Below are 17,880 nucleotides of genomic sequence, written 5' to 3'. Positions count from 1 at the left end.
TACTATATTTATTTTATTTAAAAATTATTTATTAGTACAAAAGTAATTAAAAATACATTTTCAGATCCAAATTATAAATTTAAATTTTGTAAATATGACTATAATTTAAAAACTATGTAATTTTTAAATTTGCTAGTGCATATTTTGTATAAATTATAGTATATTAATTTTTAAACTATGTTGTTTTTAAATTTGACATGCATATTTTATGAACAAGTCTAACAAATTGTAATATATATTTATATATACACAATTTGTAAAATATAAATTATTAACATATATTGTTTGATATATCATTTTTTAATATAATTTAACCTTAATTACTTATTATTTAATTTTAATTACTTATATATTGTAATAGATCAAATGTAACATTAAATATGAGAAACGTGATTAGAGGACTAGCTGCTTCATCGAAGATAATGACAGCTTGATGGAAACTACATGAAGCTTTAAAAAATGTAAGCCATATAGATCTTTCCACCTAAAGAGAACGATCAGGTCAATGAACCAGAACATAACAATGGCAATGGACCACAAGTGGAAGGCTACAAATTCTAAAATCTGAAAATTGGATTGAACTAACCAATGCAAAAATTAAAAACACAAGCCTCTGCCTGAAATTTCAAAAAGGCATAAGGCACCTGTCCATGGTTCACCGTAGTCAAACCAGTCCATGTTGACCATGAAATTTAAGAGTTTGATTTGCATTACTACATAATATTAAAAGCTACTCATCATCCACCTTAACCCACCTTTTTCCGATTGTCTGAAGCCAAATATTGCTTTTGGTAATGGCTTCTGCTCTTCCTCCAACTTTCTTTTCCCTGCTGCTGCTGCTCTTTCCAATTTCTGCTATTGCTCAAACTAGTCGTAACATCACCGTGGGTAGTTCTTTGTCAGCAACTGATGATAACTCGACATGGCTTTCTCCTTCGGCTGATTTTGCCTTTGGATTTCACAGACTCAACAACAGTGATTTCTTCCTGCTCTCTTTTTGGTATGACAAGATACCGGACAGAACCTTAGTTTGGTATGCAAATGGAGATCGCCCTGCTCCAAGAGGATCAAAAGTGGGACTAAGTTCTGATCGTGGATTAGTTCTCACTAGCCCTCAAGGCGAAGAGTTATGGACATCTCAGAACCTTACTGGTGTTGTTGCCTCTGGTGCGATGAACGATACTGGCAACTTTGTGCTCCGAGATAGCAGCTTCAATAAGGTATGGGAAAGCTTCCAGTATCCTGCCGATACTATCTTACCTACACAGAAGATGGAAAGGGGAGGGTTCCTTTCATCTCGACAATCAGAGACCAAGTTTTCCAAAGAAAGGTTCCAGCTTCGTTTCGTTCAAGACGGGAATAAGCAAAAGATAGAGGTTGGTACTCTTGTGCTCAATACCATAAACTTGCCCACCAATGAACCTAATACTCCTTATTATGAAAAAGAAAGTACTGTTGAAGGTAATGCATCAAATGCCGGTAAACAATTTGTTTTTGATGAGTCTGGATATATGTATATCCTTAAAGAGAATGAGGAACGTAGCATTCTATCACCGGAAATTCTCTCTTCAGAAAATTCATATTTTAGAGCTACTCTCAATTTTGATGGTATTTTCATTCTGTATTCTTACCCGAAGACTGCCACCGGCAGTAAAAGCTGGACTGCAATTTGGTCTGAACCGGATAACATATGCATGGGTGACTTTATTGAATCAGGAATGGGTATTTGTGGGTACAATAGTGTCTGTTATCTCCAACCAGATAAGAGGCCAAGGTGTGAGAGCCCAAGAGGATACTCTTTACTTGATCCAAATGATCCGTATGGAAGTTGCAAGCCGGACTTCATACAGGGATGCAAAGAAGATGAACTTAGCTCCCAAAAGGATCAGTATTATTTAGAGAATCTGACAAATACTGATTGGCCAACATCAGATTACATTAAATTGGTGCCTTTTAATGAAGATAATTGCACAAATTCTTGCTTGCAAGATTGTATGTGCGCTGTCGCCGTACTTACAGATGGCAATACCTGTTGGAAGAAGAAGCTACCACTCTCCAATGGGAGATTCACCTTAACTTTTCCAGGTAAGGCATTCATCAAAGTTAGGAGAGAGAATTCCACCCTACTAGGTCCCTATTTCCCGGTTCCAGGCAACGAGACAATCCGAAAAAAGAACCAGGACGGTTTGGTAATTGGAGGGTCAGTGCTTCTAGGCTTCTCTGTGTTCATTAACTTTATACTGATTGCCACTATGCTTTATAGTTTTTACTTCATTTACCAAAAGAAAATCAAACAAATTAACCAAAATGGTGTTGGCTTGGAAATGAATTTGCGTCGTTTTACCTACAAAGAGCTTGAAGAAGCCACAGATTGCTTCAAGGAAGAACTGGGAAGGGGAGCTTTTGGTGTTGTTTACAAAGGTGAAATAAAGATGGGCTCTAATGTCTAGCTTATGGCAGTCAAGAAGATAAACAATATTTTCCAGGAGAATGCGAAGGAATTCAATGCTGAAGTAAATATAATTGGTAAGACACATCACAAGAACCTGGTTAGACTACTTGGCTTCTGTGATGAGGAACGACAACGGTTGCTGGTATATGAGTTCCTGAGCAATGGCACCTTATCAGGTTTCCTTTTTGGAGATTCAAAACCAGATTGGGAAAGGAGAATCAAAATTGCTTTTGGGGTTGTGAAATGACTCTTGTATTTACACGAAGAGTGCAGCACCCAAATAATCCACTGCGACATAAAGCCTCAGAACATACTCCTTGATGAATATTACAACGCAAGAATTTCTGACTTCGGATTAGCAAAGCTGTTGACGATGAATCAGAGCAAAACCCATACCGCCATTAGAGGAACAAAAGGGTACGTTGCACCTGAATGGTTCAGGAACATGCCAATCACAGCTAAAGTCGATGTGTATAGCTTTGGGGTGATGCTTCTAGAGATCATTTGCTGTCGAAAAAGCGTGGACATGGAGTCTGAGGGAGAGGACAGAGCAATCTTAACTTATTGGGCTTATGACTGCTTTCAAGAAGGGACACTGGATGCTCTGGTAGATTATGACATGGACGACATGTTGAAGCTTGAGAGATTTGTGAAGGTTGCCATTTGGTGTATTCAAGAAGACCCGACTCTTCGACCCACTATACAGAAGGTTTCCCAGATGCTGGAAGGAGTTCTTGATGTACCCGTTCCACCCTGCCCATTTCCATATGCCGCTAGTACTATAGTTACTGCAAATTGACGCCAGCATTTCTCAGTTATTGTATAGTTTTGGTATTTAGTTCTATTCAAAGAATTATCTCTTTCTATTCAGACCGAGCATTAATACAAGGAAGACAACTCTTTTGATGTATCCAGCTAGCTGTTGCAGATATGTTTGTGAAGTTTCTCAGAAAATCGTATTACTTCACATAAATGAAATGCCTCTTTCTTCACGATTAGCATCAACTTTCTTTTTTGTTTTTGAAAAAAAACCTCTTCGTATTCATTGATAATCAAGTAACAGTTTGACTATACAACTTATCATTTTCCAGCAAAACATTTATAGACTCGGGACCCTCTTCCACCCAGTATTGATCATTGCTGCAATACAGTGCCATCTTTGCCAAGTGATGAGCCACTTCGTTACCTTCACGATGTCTGAACCCCAGCTTCCACGATCCACAAGATTTCAGACACTGCTGCAAATCTTCAATTATCTGACCATGCCGAGAATCGTTTTCCCCTTCTCTCTTTACTGACTCGATCACCTCCTTTGCATCCCCCTCAAAATAGACATCCCATAACCCCAATTCCTTGCACATCTCCATTGCCTCCCATAGTGCCATACTCTCTGCAGCAAAGGAAGAGCTGGAATATCTTCTGTTAGCACATTTTGCAGCAACCAATTCACCGTTATGATCTCTAATAACAATCCCAACTCCTGTTAAGTAAAGTGTTTCATTTGGCGTCTAGCGGCCACTCATCTAGGGGTTCATATGGCCTCTTTCTACACTTGGAAGGATCAAATTAATTTTTGGTTTCGTCGTGCGGGTAAGTCTTCACAGGTTAGAATCATCTTTGGCCTTCTGCCCTCTATTATTTCTTGGAAACTTTGGGAGAGGCGCTGTAAAGCTCGGTATGAAGATAAAGCTCATTCAAAAGAGTTGGTTTGGCACGCTATTAAACTTTGGCTCCGGCGCACCATGGACTAGATCATGAAAGTGTGTTCCCTCTCCGCCCAGGACATGGATATTTTGAATAGACTAGATATCCCAGTTTTATTCCCTAAGCCCAAGAGGGTCCGGGTGGTAAAATGGCACCGGCCCCGTCAAGGCTGGGTAAAACTCAATACCGATGGTAGTAGTTTCGGGAACCCTGGCACCTCTGGCGCTGGGGGTGTTATTCGGGATGAGGATGGTAGATTACTTTTGGCTTATTCTGTTCCCTTGGGTTTGGGTACCAACAACTTTGCTGAACTTATAAGCTTATTGGAAGGTGTTCGCAGATGTCACGCGCTTGGATTTTACCGGGTCCAAATAGAGACTGACTCTCAACTGGTGGTTAATTGGATTGTAAAGAATAAGTGCCCCATTAGGTATTTAGAAGACTTCTGGGAGGAGTTACAAGAACATCTTAATAGCCTAGAGTATACAGTGAATCACATTTTTCGTGAAGGTAATGCTGTGGCTGACTTTCTAACTAAGTGTGGGGCAGAAGGGTTGAACTCTGATTGGGCTGACATTCACATGCTGCCTAGCCGGGTGAGGGGTCTTCTCCGCATGGACAAGCTGGGTATGCCCTACCTGAGGATATCATAAGTTTCGTGCCAGGTTTGTTTTTCGTTATTTATTTATCTCTCATTGCTCTCACGTTATTTGCGTCTCTTTTTGTCTTGTGTACTTGGCTTTTTGCAGGTGCCCCTCTTTGGCTTGCTTGGATGTAGCTTATGTATCTTATTTAAGGCCGTGTACTCTATATGGTTATACTGATTTTGATGCCTGGGTTCTTTTTTCCTAGATTTAGCGCTTATGTAAATCCCAGGTGTCGTACTTGTAACCACGGTTTCCCTCCGCCACAAGTGAAGACAATCAATAAAATTGGGGTCCCGTCCTTTTTTTTGTTTTTTTAAAAAAAAAAAAGTGAAGTGTTTCATTTAAGGCCGCATCAAAATTAGCCTTCAGGCTTCTGCCCTCTGGCCGTCTCCATCTCAAAACTCTTCTGTCATCACCCCCAGCCTTTGGCCCTCCTTCCCCCTTCCTTCTAGCTTCCTTATAATCTTCGTGGCCTGCAATAGAAAACTGTACAACCTGTGCCGGAGATAAGAATTTCTTTTCAAAAACGAACTTATTCCTCCTGTACCTAATATTCTTCATTATCAGTATCATTTTTTCTATATTATCTGTATTCAACTTTCTATACATCTCTAACCATAATTGTAAAAAATTACCCCCATCTGTAGCCCAATTCTTGAAACTGAAAGTCTTATATATCATGTTGTAATATGATTAAGAAATATGCATATGCGATTCATCCTGCAAATTGGAACCTGAAGCCGCAAACATGGGATAAGTAAAGCCTCTGATCATACCTTGGGTCTTTTGGTTTTTGATACCTGGTTTTTTACTCTTTATGTTTACTTGTATGTTTATTTGTAATCCTCAGTTGTTTAGTTGTAACCATAATTTTTCTCTACAAAAAAAAAGATCATCAATAAAATTGAAAATACCTCACTACCCAAACGCTACCAAATCTACCAACTGAGAGGACAAAATCCGAATAAAGTCTTACATCTGTTTGGATAGTGAGATGAGATAAGATGAGATGATTTTAAATGAAAGTTGAAAATTAAATAAAATATTTTTAAAATATTATTCTTTAACATTATTATTATTTTGAGATTTGAAAATTTTGAATTATTTATTATATTTTTTGTGAAAATTTAAGAAAGTTGTACTGATGAGATGAAATGAAATGAAAATTATTAACATATATTCTTTGCTATATCATTTTTTAATATAATTTAACCTTAATTACTTATTTAATTTTCATTTCTTATATATTGTAATAGAAATGTACCATTAAATATGATAAATAGTTTGGGTTTGGATTTCTAGTACCCCAATTAATTAGTACCAAACTCATGACTAATCTGGCCAATAATAATATCTGTTGTAGTTTTTTTTTTGTTGTTGTTTAATTTTCAAGTATTAGTTCATATAGGCTTGTGCAAGAAATTGGATGGTGTAGATAAAAATGATCTGAGAGATGAGGCAATGATCTCTCAACTTTTGTAACGCTCCGTTCCCGAGGGTCCGGAGAGTTAACTCATATAACCTGATAATCAACTCTAACATGGCTAGAGTACTTCCAAATTCAAGAATATATATTTTCTCAAACCTCAAATCAAACGTAAATATTTCAATTAAATAAACCATATAAACTCATCTATCCAATTTTCAATCCAACAACCCAAATAAAATCAACTATTCTTCATGTCTCAAATAACAACTAGAAATAATATAACATTAACATAAATCTCCATAAACTGTCTAAATCCATTTAAGCAAACTTAATAAAAATAATTAACCTCCAACATCAACACTAATATCATGAGATACCCAACAACAATTCACTGCTAATCTTCTCCATAGACTCTAATACTGATCATCAGCTGAACCATCGATGTCATCTGAAATATTATGAAGATTAACGGGGTGAGTTATCAACAACTCAGCAAGTAGAGAGCATATACTAGCATGTAAACATGAGCATTTATAACATTTGATAAGTAGAACAAAACATTTACTTTCGGAATGCAGAAACAAAACTTTGTACAAAAACATTAGAGCGAAACTTCCAGAAAATAAACTTATTCACAAAAAGAAAATCCGTTGACATTTCCAAATTGAAACATTATAATTAAATCATCTCTTAGCATCACATCGGGACAATACCATGTTTAACCCCCGTGGTAGGGTTATAAACCACCATTATACCCGTGGCTGGGCCATATTCCATGTTTCACCCCCGTGATAGGGTTATAAACCACCATTATACCCGTGGCTGGGCCTTAACAGAAATAGAACAGATTTCAACGAAAATCCAATTACAATCATATACAGAATCAGAACTTCATGCCAAGGTTTTCAGATGACACATCATATCAAAAACAAATTACTGAAAAGCTTCAGATAATTTCACATGCTCGAGATAAACATAAACAAAATATTCTCATTTGTTCATAACAAAACTTCTAGATTTTTCATATTCGCTCTTTCTGTATAGTTCAGAAACAGAATGCACAAAACTAGCTCATGTCTATACCAGTCATGACAGAAAATACTTTCTCTTATAGAATTTATGCATATGCAGAACAAACATCTGAGGTCGTTTTTAGATTTCTTTTCAAAAATAAACATGAATATTTTCAAAGTCAACCTCATTTCATTTCTTTTATGCAAAACTAGTATATGAACCCCGCTTACCTGGACAACTTAACTTTTCAGAATTTTCCTCAAAAAATGTCGAGTCGAATATAAATCGTCATCTATAAAAATAATCACATAATTTTCGTAAGTTTTTAATCAATCATGGATTTCGATATTTAATCCTAAACTTCTAAAATAACCTATTTTAATATCTCAAAACTTAAAACTCTCGTAATCCCAAAATATATCGTTACTTCCTAAAAATCTCCAATATTCACCATGACCATCGTCAAACTTAAAACACCAATATTCAAACCCGAAACAGCCAACAAATTTCATAGCATAAACCAATCTCACACAAACAACTCCATCATCAAATCCAACCGACCCCTTTACTCCTCGGACTCAGTCTGGCACAACCAAAAAATTCACAATAAATATGAATTAGCGCAGAAATACATTTAAATCTCAAAAGTTCTCTGGGAAAAATACTTACAATGCTATAATATAATTTTTGAAAGATCACGGAAGTGCTAGAAACGGCAACGCAGCAACAAAACAATGCGAAATGCACTGTGGCCGTGGGTCTCAAAACCCACTTTTGAACGGGTATAAACGAAGACCCGAGATTGATAGGGTAGAGCCTAGGGATGTCGGTGAAGCTAGTGGTGGTGGTGGTTGGGCGTGGGCGACGGTTGAAGGCCAAAAAGCACGAATCGGAGATGGAGATAGATGGGCTTCACCGGTGACAAATCGGAGCCAAGGATGGGTGCATTAGGTTGCTAGGAGGTCGATGATGAAATGGTGAAGAGATGGTGGCCGATGGTGGCGCGACGGTGGTGCACGAGCACAAGGAACGCCGCGGCATAGTGTTGCGCGTGGGGGCAAACGGCAAAGCGAGAGGGGCTGAGATTGGAGGGAGGTGGTCGCCGGATCGTGGGGAAGGACGTGGGCTGGGCAGTGTCGCCGGACGGAGGCGCATGGTGGCGGGCTGGGGGAGAGAAGGATCGGACGGAGAGAGAGAGAGAGGGCTGGGTCGCGCGCGGGAGATAGGCCGAAAGGAGAAATAAGGGGAAAAAGAAAAGAAAGAGAAAAGAAAAGGAGGAAAAGAAAAATAGAGGAAAAAGAAATGAGGTCCAATCCTCATAACTTGGGTCACAAAAATGATCCAACGGAAACGATTTCAAAACCTCAAGTTAAATAAAATAATTTAAACGTAATGGTAAAGTCAAATTGAAAGAATTTAATCTCGCAGTAATTAATTTAAATATTAAAAGCAATTTAAATGCATAACAATAAATAAATATTAAGAAAGCACATAAAAATAATTTTCACCAAATTGAAATCATAAAAATAAACTCACTAAAAATCCAACCAATTTTAAAATACGAGAATAAATTTCTAAATAAATAAAAATAATCCTTCAGTAAAAATGCACTAAAATACGGGATGTTACATTCTCCCCCCTTTAAATAAAATTTCGTCCTCGAAATTGGCAAGGTCAACATTAAGACTAAGACAGGAATAAGATTCAACTAAGAGCAGACTTAAGAACATACAGCCCAAAATAGTCTAGCAAGGCCACTCTATAAGCAACAAGCCCAACCTTCTATACGATCTGAAAAGGGCCAACATATCTTGGACTAAGCTTTCCTTTCTTACCAAGCGCTTAACGCCTTGCATAGGAGAGACTTTAAGATAAACTCAATCACCTACTTCAAAGGATAAGTCTCTTCTTCTTGTATCTGCGTAACTCTTCTGGCGACTTTGCTCTTCTGCCATTTTAGTCCTTATAAACTGAACTTGATCCTTCATTTCTTGAATTATCTCGGGCCCAATTACTTTACTCTCACCAACTTCACCCCAACACAAGGGCGATCTGCACTTCCTTCCATACAAAATTTCATACGGGGCCATCTGAATGGAGGAATGAAAACTGTTATTATGAGAGAACTCAATTAGCGGCATATGATTCTCCCAACTCCCCTAAAATTCCATGACAAGACCGCAACATATTCTCCAGAGTTTGAATAGTACGCTCTGTTTGACCGTCCGTCTGGGGGTGATACGCAGAACTAAACTTCAACTTAGTGCCTAATGCTGCCTGCAAACTCTTCCAAAAAAAATGGGACATGAACTGCGGGTCCCGATCCGACACAATGCTCTTGGGTACTCCATGCAAACGCACTATCACCTCGACATATAACCGAGTCAACTTATCCAAAGAGTCAATATTATTAATAGGCAAGAAATGAGCACTCTTGGTCAATCGATCAACAATCACCCAAACTGAATTCTTTCCACTTGGTGTCCTCGGCAAACCCACATCATTGACTAGTCCTTTTGGAGTATAGGCCATGTGGTTTGGACCTTCCATCGGGGCGTTACAACCTTCCCTCAGTATATAGCTGAACATGTTATGTTTCCATGCAACAGTGTCAAAAACCTTGCTGGGGAGGGGATTGGGGCAGCCCACATCAAGTCCCCTCCCCCTCTCTTGCATTTTATGATAAGTATAATTTTTCTATACATATAAGTTTAACTCTCAGATTATATTCTTGACGTGATGTCATATAATTTATTAAAAATATACGAAAAAAATACAAACCGAATCTAAAATTTTAGTCGGCTACGTTTGGGTAGCGAAGATATTTCAATACTTTTCAAATATTTTCGTACTGATAAAAATACTCCACATGCCAAACACAGTGAACCATCTTCGTACCAAGGTCTCTCCACTATAATATTTATCATTATTATATATAAATAAAATTATCATTAAAAAAAATCAATCATTGATGGGACCCACACATTTTTCAATTATCTATCTGAAAGTCAACAACTCAACATATTTCATACATCCAAACAACTCAAAATAATGAGACCCACAAACCCACTTCAATTTCTACTTATAACTATTCACAAACATTCTATAATATTTATCACTTATATTAAATATAAATAAAAAATAAAATCATTATAATATTTATCACAATTATATATAAAAAATAAATAAAATCACTATAATATTTATCATTATTATATATAAATAAAATCATCATTAAAAAAAATTAATCATTGATGGAACCCACATCTTTTTCAATTATCTATCCAAAAGTCAATAATTTAATTTTTAGTGATGGGACCCACACATTTAGTCATAGATGATTGCTATGATCGGGAAGATTGTGGACTACCTAGCTATATTTATAAACTCTTCAAATTCTTAATTTCAAATATTTTTAAATGAATTTTGTGTTTTATATGTGGGTTAGGAATTATTCAATCATGTAGGGGAAACAGAGAAAAAATCTTCAAATAAATGTTTTAAAATTATTCAAATTTTAATTTCTCTAAACGCATATTTTTGTGTTTCTCAAATCATATAATGGAAATAGAATTATATTTTCTTCTGAGTAAGGATGATACCCACATAATACTAACATTTACCTTTCTTTTCTTTTAGTCATGCTAAGTAACTTAGTTACGTAATCAAAATACATCAGCTTATTTAGTTTTGTAAAATCTTCTATGGAAGTATCGAGCAATCGAATTCTGTACGCACTTGGATTTTCTTCTACACTTTTCCGGGAAAATCTGGATTAGAATGGTCATCGTACGGCTGCAACTATTCTTGTTGCTCTTGTTTTCCTTGTAGGTATATTCCAGAACTTGCCAATATTTTTTCCCCCATCCATGAGTTTAGCTGAGTTTTTTTTATTAATAATAGTTAGTTAAATTGAGTTGAGATGAATTAATTCTTTATAAATAGTAGTAAGTTGGGATGATAGAGTGAATTTTGTAGAGCCTACTTAAGATAAGTTTAGATGTATTTAGATGTTAAGATGAGTTTAAATATATTTATGAGAAGTTGAAAAAGGTTGTGGATTCTACGTGTAAAAAAGTGTTAAATTGAAAAAGGTTGTGAGTCTCACGTATAAAGAAGTTTTGAGTTGAGATAAGTTTAGTAATTTGAGATTTTAATGTTTCGATGTTAGACTCAACTTAAAATTAGACTAGACTGATTTATATAACCAAACGATTCGTTAATCTGTTCGTTAGCAGGCTGGGACAATTTCCAGCAATATTTTAACGATGACTTGCAAAAAATCATTTATAATTTAACTTGTTAACAAGCCAAATATATATATTTATTTATTTTACTTTTCATATTATTGCATTATTGATGCAACAGCCCTCGCAATTTAATCAGCAGGAAAATACATGCAAGGACTAGGCCCACGAGACTTTAAATTTGACATATATATGGAGAGACTTCAATGGTTTTGGGACCAATGTGAGTACGTAACAGCTGAAATAGACTTCGAATGGAATGGTTCAAAATTTATCTGAAACCAAGACCAGATACATTATTACGTGGTCCATCATCCATGGTTGAAGCTAAGGTTGACAGAAGAAGTTTTGAAAACATGCAAGTAAACACATGCAACGTCTTTTAAGGTTTTACCCCAGCCAGTTAAATTCTTGATCCGTGAAGTACGCTCACATCATGACATGCATGGATATATAAGGTAAAACATCGATTTTAACCAACTTTCAGTGGTTGATCATGAACGTCTCATTCATGGTGCCAGTTACATTTTATATGCAATGCCAAAGAAAGAAAGGGTTCATTTTATTCCAACCTTGGTACATATATAACAATCCTCATGTACGGGAATGTTCGAGATTGGATGTAGATTTTTTGGATCTTTGGGAGCAATTGGTGTTGAAATTACAATAAAAAGATCTAGAATTCTTGGATACCATAGATAATGAGAAGGATATGGTTCAGATCAAGGAATCCAAGTAGCCAGAGAGGGCCTCAATGAATTTCATCAGCTGAGACTATCCATCTAGAAAGCAAAATACAAGTGAGATAAGATGAGATAAAAATTATTAACATATATTGTTTGATATATCATTTTTTAATATAATTTAACCTTAATTATGTATTATTTAATTTTCATTTCTTATATATTGTAATTATAGAAATGTACCATTAAATATGATAAATGTGATTAGATGACTAGCTGCTTCACCAAAGATAATGACAGCTTGATAGAAACATGAAACTTTAAAAAAATGTAAGCCATGTAAATCTCCTACCTATATAGAACTACCAGATGAATGAACCAGAACATAGCAATGGTAATGGACCGACCACAAGAGGAAGGCTACAACTTCTAAATTCTGAAAACTGTATTGAACTCGACTTAACTCGCTAAAGTCTATACATGATTCTGAAATGCAATATTAATTAACTAATTAATTATAGGCTAATTGTATATATCTCTGAGGTAATATTTTAGATGATTGCTATAATCGGGAAGATTATGGACTAACTATCTATCTTTATAAACTCTTCAAATTTTGTGTTATATTTGTGGGTTAGGAATTATTCAATCATGTGGGAAAAAAGAGAGAAAATCTTCAAATAAACAATTTAAAATTGTCAGAGTGCAGGGCGCCGCTGCCCCCACTCCTACTTCTGAGGTAGCCCCTAAAAAACGTTTGGATTCGAAGATGATTTGAGATGATTTGAGATGATTTTAAATGAATTGAGATAGATTGTGAATAGTAATGAAATGAGTTGTAAATAATAGTGAGATTTGTAAGTTAAAATTATGAATAGTAATAAATAGTAGTGAGATGAGTTGAGATGAGCTGAGATGTCCTGTGAATCCAAACGTTAATCGTGCTAATTAACATACTTGAGTAATCAATTACATGCTAATTAAAATTTCATCTCAATTCATCTTATTTTATTATTATAATTTTTTTAAATTTTTACATAAAATATAATAAATAATTTAATTTTTTTAAATTTTAAAAATAAAAATAATATTAAAAAATAATATTCTAATAATATTTTATTCATCTCATATAAAACTATATTAACTCATCTCTAAATTTAAATAGAAGTGATAAAAACTTCTATGGAAGTATCTATCAATCGTATTCTGTAAGTTAATATTTAATAATATTTTATTTAATTTTTAATTTTTATCTCACCTAATTTATATAACCAAACGATTCGTTAATCAGTTCGTTAGCAGGCTGAGACAATTTCCTGCAATAATTTAACGATGACTTGCAAAAAATCATTTATAATTTAACTTGTTAGCAAGCCAAATATATATATTTTTTAATTTTACTTTTCACATTATTGCATTATTGATGCAACAGCCCTCGCAGTTTAAATTAAGGCAAGGACTAGGCCCACTAGACTTTAAATTTGACATATGGAGAGACTTCCAATGGTTGTGACAAATGTGACTACGTGACAGCTGAAATAGACTTCGAATGGAAAATGGTTCAGAAGTTATCTGAAACCAAGACCAGACACAGTATTACGTGGTCCACCATCCATGGTTGAACCAACAACAGTACCTTTGCTAGCCACAAGGCTGTTAAAATCTGTGCCTAGCTCATTTTTGTTGATGGCAATTGCAATGGCTTTTCTTCCTCCTAGTCTTCTTGTTTCCTTGCTAATTCTGCTACCGATTTCTACTGTTGCTCAAAGTAATGGTAACATTACTGTTGGAGATTCTCTCACTGCAGCTGCCAATAGCTCTTCATGGCTATCTCCTTCTGGTGAGTTTGCCTTTGGATTTCGCCCACACAATGATAGGGATTTCTTCCTACTTTCCATCTGGTTTGCTAAGATACCAGACAAGACCATAGTTTGGTATGCAAATGGAGATAAGCCTGCACCAGGGGGATCAAAAGTGGCTCTTACTGCTGACCGTGGCCTAGTACTTACTGACCCTCGAGGCCAACAGTTATGGAGCTCTCAGACCATTATTGGTACTGTAGCTTCTGGAGTTATGACCGACGCAGGGAACTTTGTGCTTGAAGATAGAGAATTTAATAAGGCATGGGAGAGTTTCAATAGTCCCACAGATACGTTGTTGCCTACACAAAATCTGGAAAGGGGAGGGGTGCTTTCATCTCGACAATCAGAGACCAACTTTTCCAAAGGAAGGTTTCAGCTGCGTTTGCAACAAGATGGAAATCTTGTGCTTAATACCATAAACCTGCCGACCGACTACGCTAATGCACCATACTATGCTAGTGGGACTACTTCCTCCGATGATACTAATCCATCAAGTCCCGGTCGAGAATTGGTCTTCAACGAATCAGGCTACATGTTCATTTTGAGAGAGAATGACCAACGATTCCCTCTAAAACAGGGACAACAGGTAGAATCAAGTTCTGATTTCTACTTCAGAGCAACTCTTAACTTTGATGGAGTTTTTACCCAATATTCTCACCCAAAAGCTCCCAACAGCAACAGAAGCTGGAGTTCTCACTGGTCTCAACCAGAAAATATCTGTGTTTCCAGTCTTGTTGAAGCAGGTATTGGCGTTTGCGGGTATAACAGTATCTGCGGTCTGAAAGAAGATCAAAGACCGATGTGTCAATGCCCCCCTGGATACTCCTTACTCGATCCAGATGACCGGTACGGTAGCTGCAAACCGGACTTCATACAAGGCTGTGAAGAAGACAGGCTAGGCCGCCCTGGAGAAGATCTTTATACTTGGGTAGACCTAACAAATACAGATTGGCCAACCTCTGACTACGTGCTGTTGACGCCTTATACTGAAGATCGGTGCAGACAATCTTGCCTGGAAGACTGTATGTGTGCTGTTGCCATTTTCAGATTAGGTGATACCTGTTGGAAGAAGAAGCTACCTCTATCAAATGGGAGAGTGGACAGTAACCTTAACGGGGGGAAGGCTCTCATCAAAATCAGGAAAAATAATTCCACCCTGCCGGTGCCGGATCCTCGTTTTGATCAGGCTCCAGAACTAAAGAAGAAGAACCAGGATACTTTGATCCTCATTGGGTCAGTGCTTCTTGGTGGTTCTGTCTTTGTTAACTTAATATTAATTTTAGCAGTTTGTCTAGGTTTCTCCTTCATTTACCACAACAAGCTACAAAAAATAATCGCAAATGCCAGTAGCGTGCAATTGAATTTGCGTTGTTTTACTTACAAAGAGCTTGAAGAAGCCACAGATGGATTTAAGGAAGAATTGGGAAAGGGGGCTTTTGGTGTTGTTTACAAAGGAAAAATACAAATGGGTTCTAGCGTTCATGTGGCAGTCAAGAAGTTAAATAATTCGTTCCAAGATAGTGAGAGAGAGTTCAGGACAGAAGTGAGTGTGATTGGCCAAACATATCACAAGAACCTGGTTCGATTGCTTGGATTTTGCGATGAGGGCCAACAACGGCTGCTGGTATACGAATTCTTGAGCAATGGCACTTTAGCAGGTTTTCTTTTCGGAGACCTGAAACCCAGTTGGAAACGAAGAATCGAAATTGCTATTGGGATTGCAAGAGGACTCTTGTATTTACATGAAGAGTGCAGCAGCCCGATCATCCATTGCGATATAAAGCCTCAGAACATACTCCTTGACGACTATTACAACGCTCGGATTGCTGACTTTGGATTGGCAAAGCTTTTGATGATGAACCAGAGCCATACTAATACTGCCATTAGAGGAACCAAAGGTTATGTTGCACCTGATTGGTTTAGGAACATGCCGATCACAGCCAAGGTGGATGTCTATAGCTACGGTGTCATGCTACTAGAGATCATTTGCTGCAGAAAAAGCGTACGTATGGAGTCGGATTTGGAAGACCAAGCAATTTTGACTGATTGGGCTTATGATTGTTATCAGGAAGGAACATTAGATGCCTTGGTTGAATATGATGTGGAGGCGTTGGATGACAGAAAGAGGCTGGAGAAGTTTGTGAAGGTTGCTATTTGGTGTATTCAGGAAGACCCATCTCTTAGACCAACCATGAGGAAGGTTACACAGATGCTCGAGGAAATTGTCGAAGTTCTTGCTCCACCATGCCCCTCCCCTTTTAGCAAGCCAGGTTAAAAGCAGCATATATCCACTTCTTCTTCTGCTAAGCGTACAGTTACTATATTTGTCCTACTCTTTAACTCTGTTTTTCAGTCCATCATCATCATCATGAGATCTATTGTTCATATATAGAAATTTGTATTTTTGCATGAATTGATAATAATTTACTTCTGTAGTCGATCTCTGGATTGAATGTTGCTGTACAATGCCTCTATTTCCTTTTATGTCCTATCGAGTTTTCTTTGCAGGGGGGAAAAAAAAAACTCAATTCAGAATAGATATGAGTTTTCGACCACATAATAAAGCATGGACAGAAACACCATGAACACACAAATTCTGCTTGATAAACGCTTTCTTGTGGCTCTACTCATTCATCAAGCAGATCTTTGTAACATTTGACAGTAAATTGATAAGCATGCATGCAATTTTATCAGATTGGTGTCTGTAAATGAAGGATTTAACTTGGCATTTGAGAGAAAAAGTATGTAAGGGCAACCTACTCCACGATCAGTTTACAGTCCAATGAACACTGCTGCTCTACCTAATTAAGCCAAGATATTCATCTCCAATTCTCTAATAGGCATGTAGTAGATGTTAGTAAATAGATCTTGGTTCCTCTCTTCACTCAAACAGAGCTTATGAAAATTCGCATTGCTAATCATTAAAAAAGTAGAGTAGAGGGGGAGAAGATCAATGAACTCAAAGTACAAACACTCGGAGAGATCACAAGGCGAAGTTCTTTATAATGGTTCAAGGAATAATAACTTAATAAATTAAGTTCTTTATAAGCATTGCATAGGCTTACAACTATTATACGGTTATTACTAAATTCTCGAAATATAAGAAGAGTCTAATGAAAGAATCAAACATTTTTACAACCTTTTTTTCAAAAAAAATTTAATTTAAATTAATCGCATTTTTATAAAATAATGCCTTTAATTTAAAACATAGAATATTATTTTATAAAAACACTGTTAATTAAAAAAAAAACTTGTAAAAAGAGTTGCATATATAATCTCTATCATTTTCTCTAAGTAGGTACTATAGGATAGGAAATAGTCCTTCCATTCGCTCACATTTCTCCTAGTTTTGGAGGAAATAAAAAACTGAACTTTTGATGGAAATTGAAAGGATGTTTATTACTCCCTATCTTATTCATTCCATTTGCCCCTTATTCTGTTTTAACTTGTTGAAACTAGCTACCAACCAGCTACTTGTGCTTAGCAAAGCTAGCATATTTTTATTTTTTATTTTTTAAAAGAGGACGGTACCCTAAGTTTATTGATAGCCTTCACTTGTGGAGGAGGAAAACCGTAGTTACATGCTGACTCTTGGGGGTTACAGATAATCATAAAGGAAGAAAACCCAAACATCCAAAAAACCTAAAATAAAGCAACAATAGACAAATATCTAAGGCTTATAGGTCAATTAACACTAAAGAAAATCTTAAAAAACTGAAAATCCTGCAGATAAACATCAGCTCACACCAATAAGAATAATAACAAAGAAAAATAGGTGCAATATAACAAATAACTCACTACGAAATTCGCAAATAAGGAATTTTAATTTTGTCCATGCGAAG

The 17,880-nt window shown here is 36.4% G+C and overlaps 1 protein-coding gene and 1 pseudogene across 1 annotated transcript; both read left to right on the top strand.

The window, feature by feature from the left end:
• The first annotated feature begins 714 nt into the window (after nucleotides 1-714).
• Nucleotides 715-3,320, top strand: LOC109001715 (annotated as a pseudogene).
• A 10,451-nt stretch (nucleotides 3,321-13,771) lies between these two features.
• Nucleotides 13,772-16,522, top strand: LOC108999831 (G-type lectin S-receptor-like serine/threonine-protein kinase RLK1). The gene has a single exon (XM_018976725.2). The coding sequence runs from the start codon at nucleotides 13,791-13,793 to the stop codon at nucleotides 16,311-16,313; it is 2,523 nt and encodes an 840-aa protein (XP_018832270.2). The 5' UTR covers nucleotides 13,772-13,790; the 3' UTR covers nucleotides 16,314-16,522.
• The last annotated feature ends 1,358 nt before the right edge of the window (nucleotides 16,523-17,880 follow it).

The sequence above is a fragment of the Juglans regia genome, chromosome 14 (genome assembly GCF_001411555.2).
Source record: "Juglans regia cultivar Chandler chromosome 14, Walnut 2.0, whole genome shotgun sequence".
Classification (NCBI taxonomy): domain Eukaryota; kingdom Viridiplantae; phylum Streptophyta; class Magnoliopsida; order Fagales; family Juglandaceae; genus Juglans; species Juglans regia.
The sequence above is the reverse complement of the archived record's forward strand: the minus strand, read 5'-3'. Positions and strand labels throughout refer to the sequence as shown.

What these genes read in the sequence shown, in the direction of transcription:
- LOC108999831 (XM_018976725.2), top strand. Translation starts at nt 13,791, where the DNA reads ATGGTTGAACCAACAACAGTACCTTTGCTAGCCACAAGGCTGTTAAAA.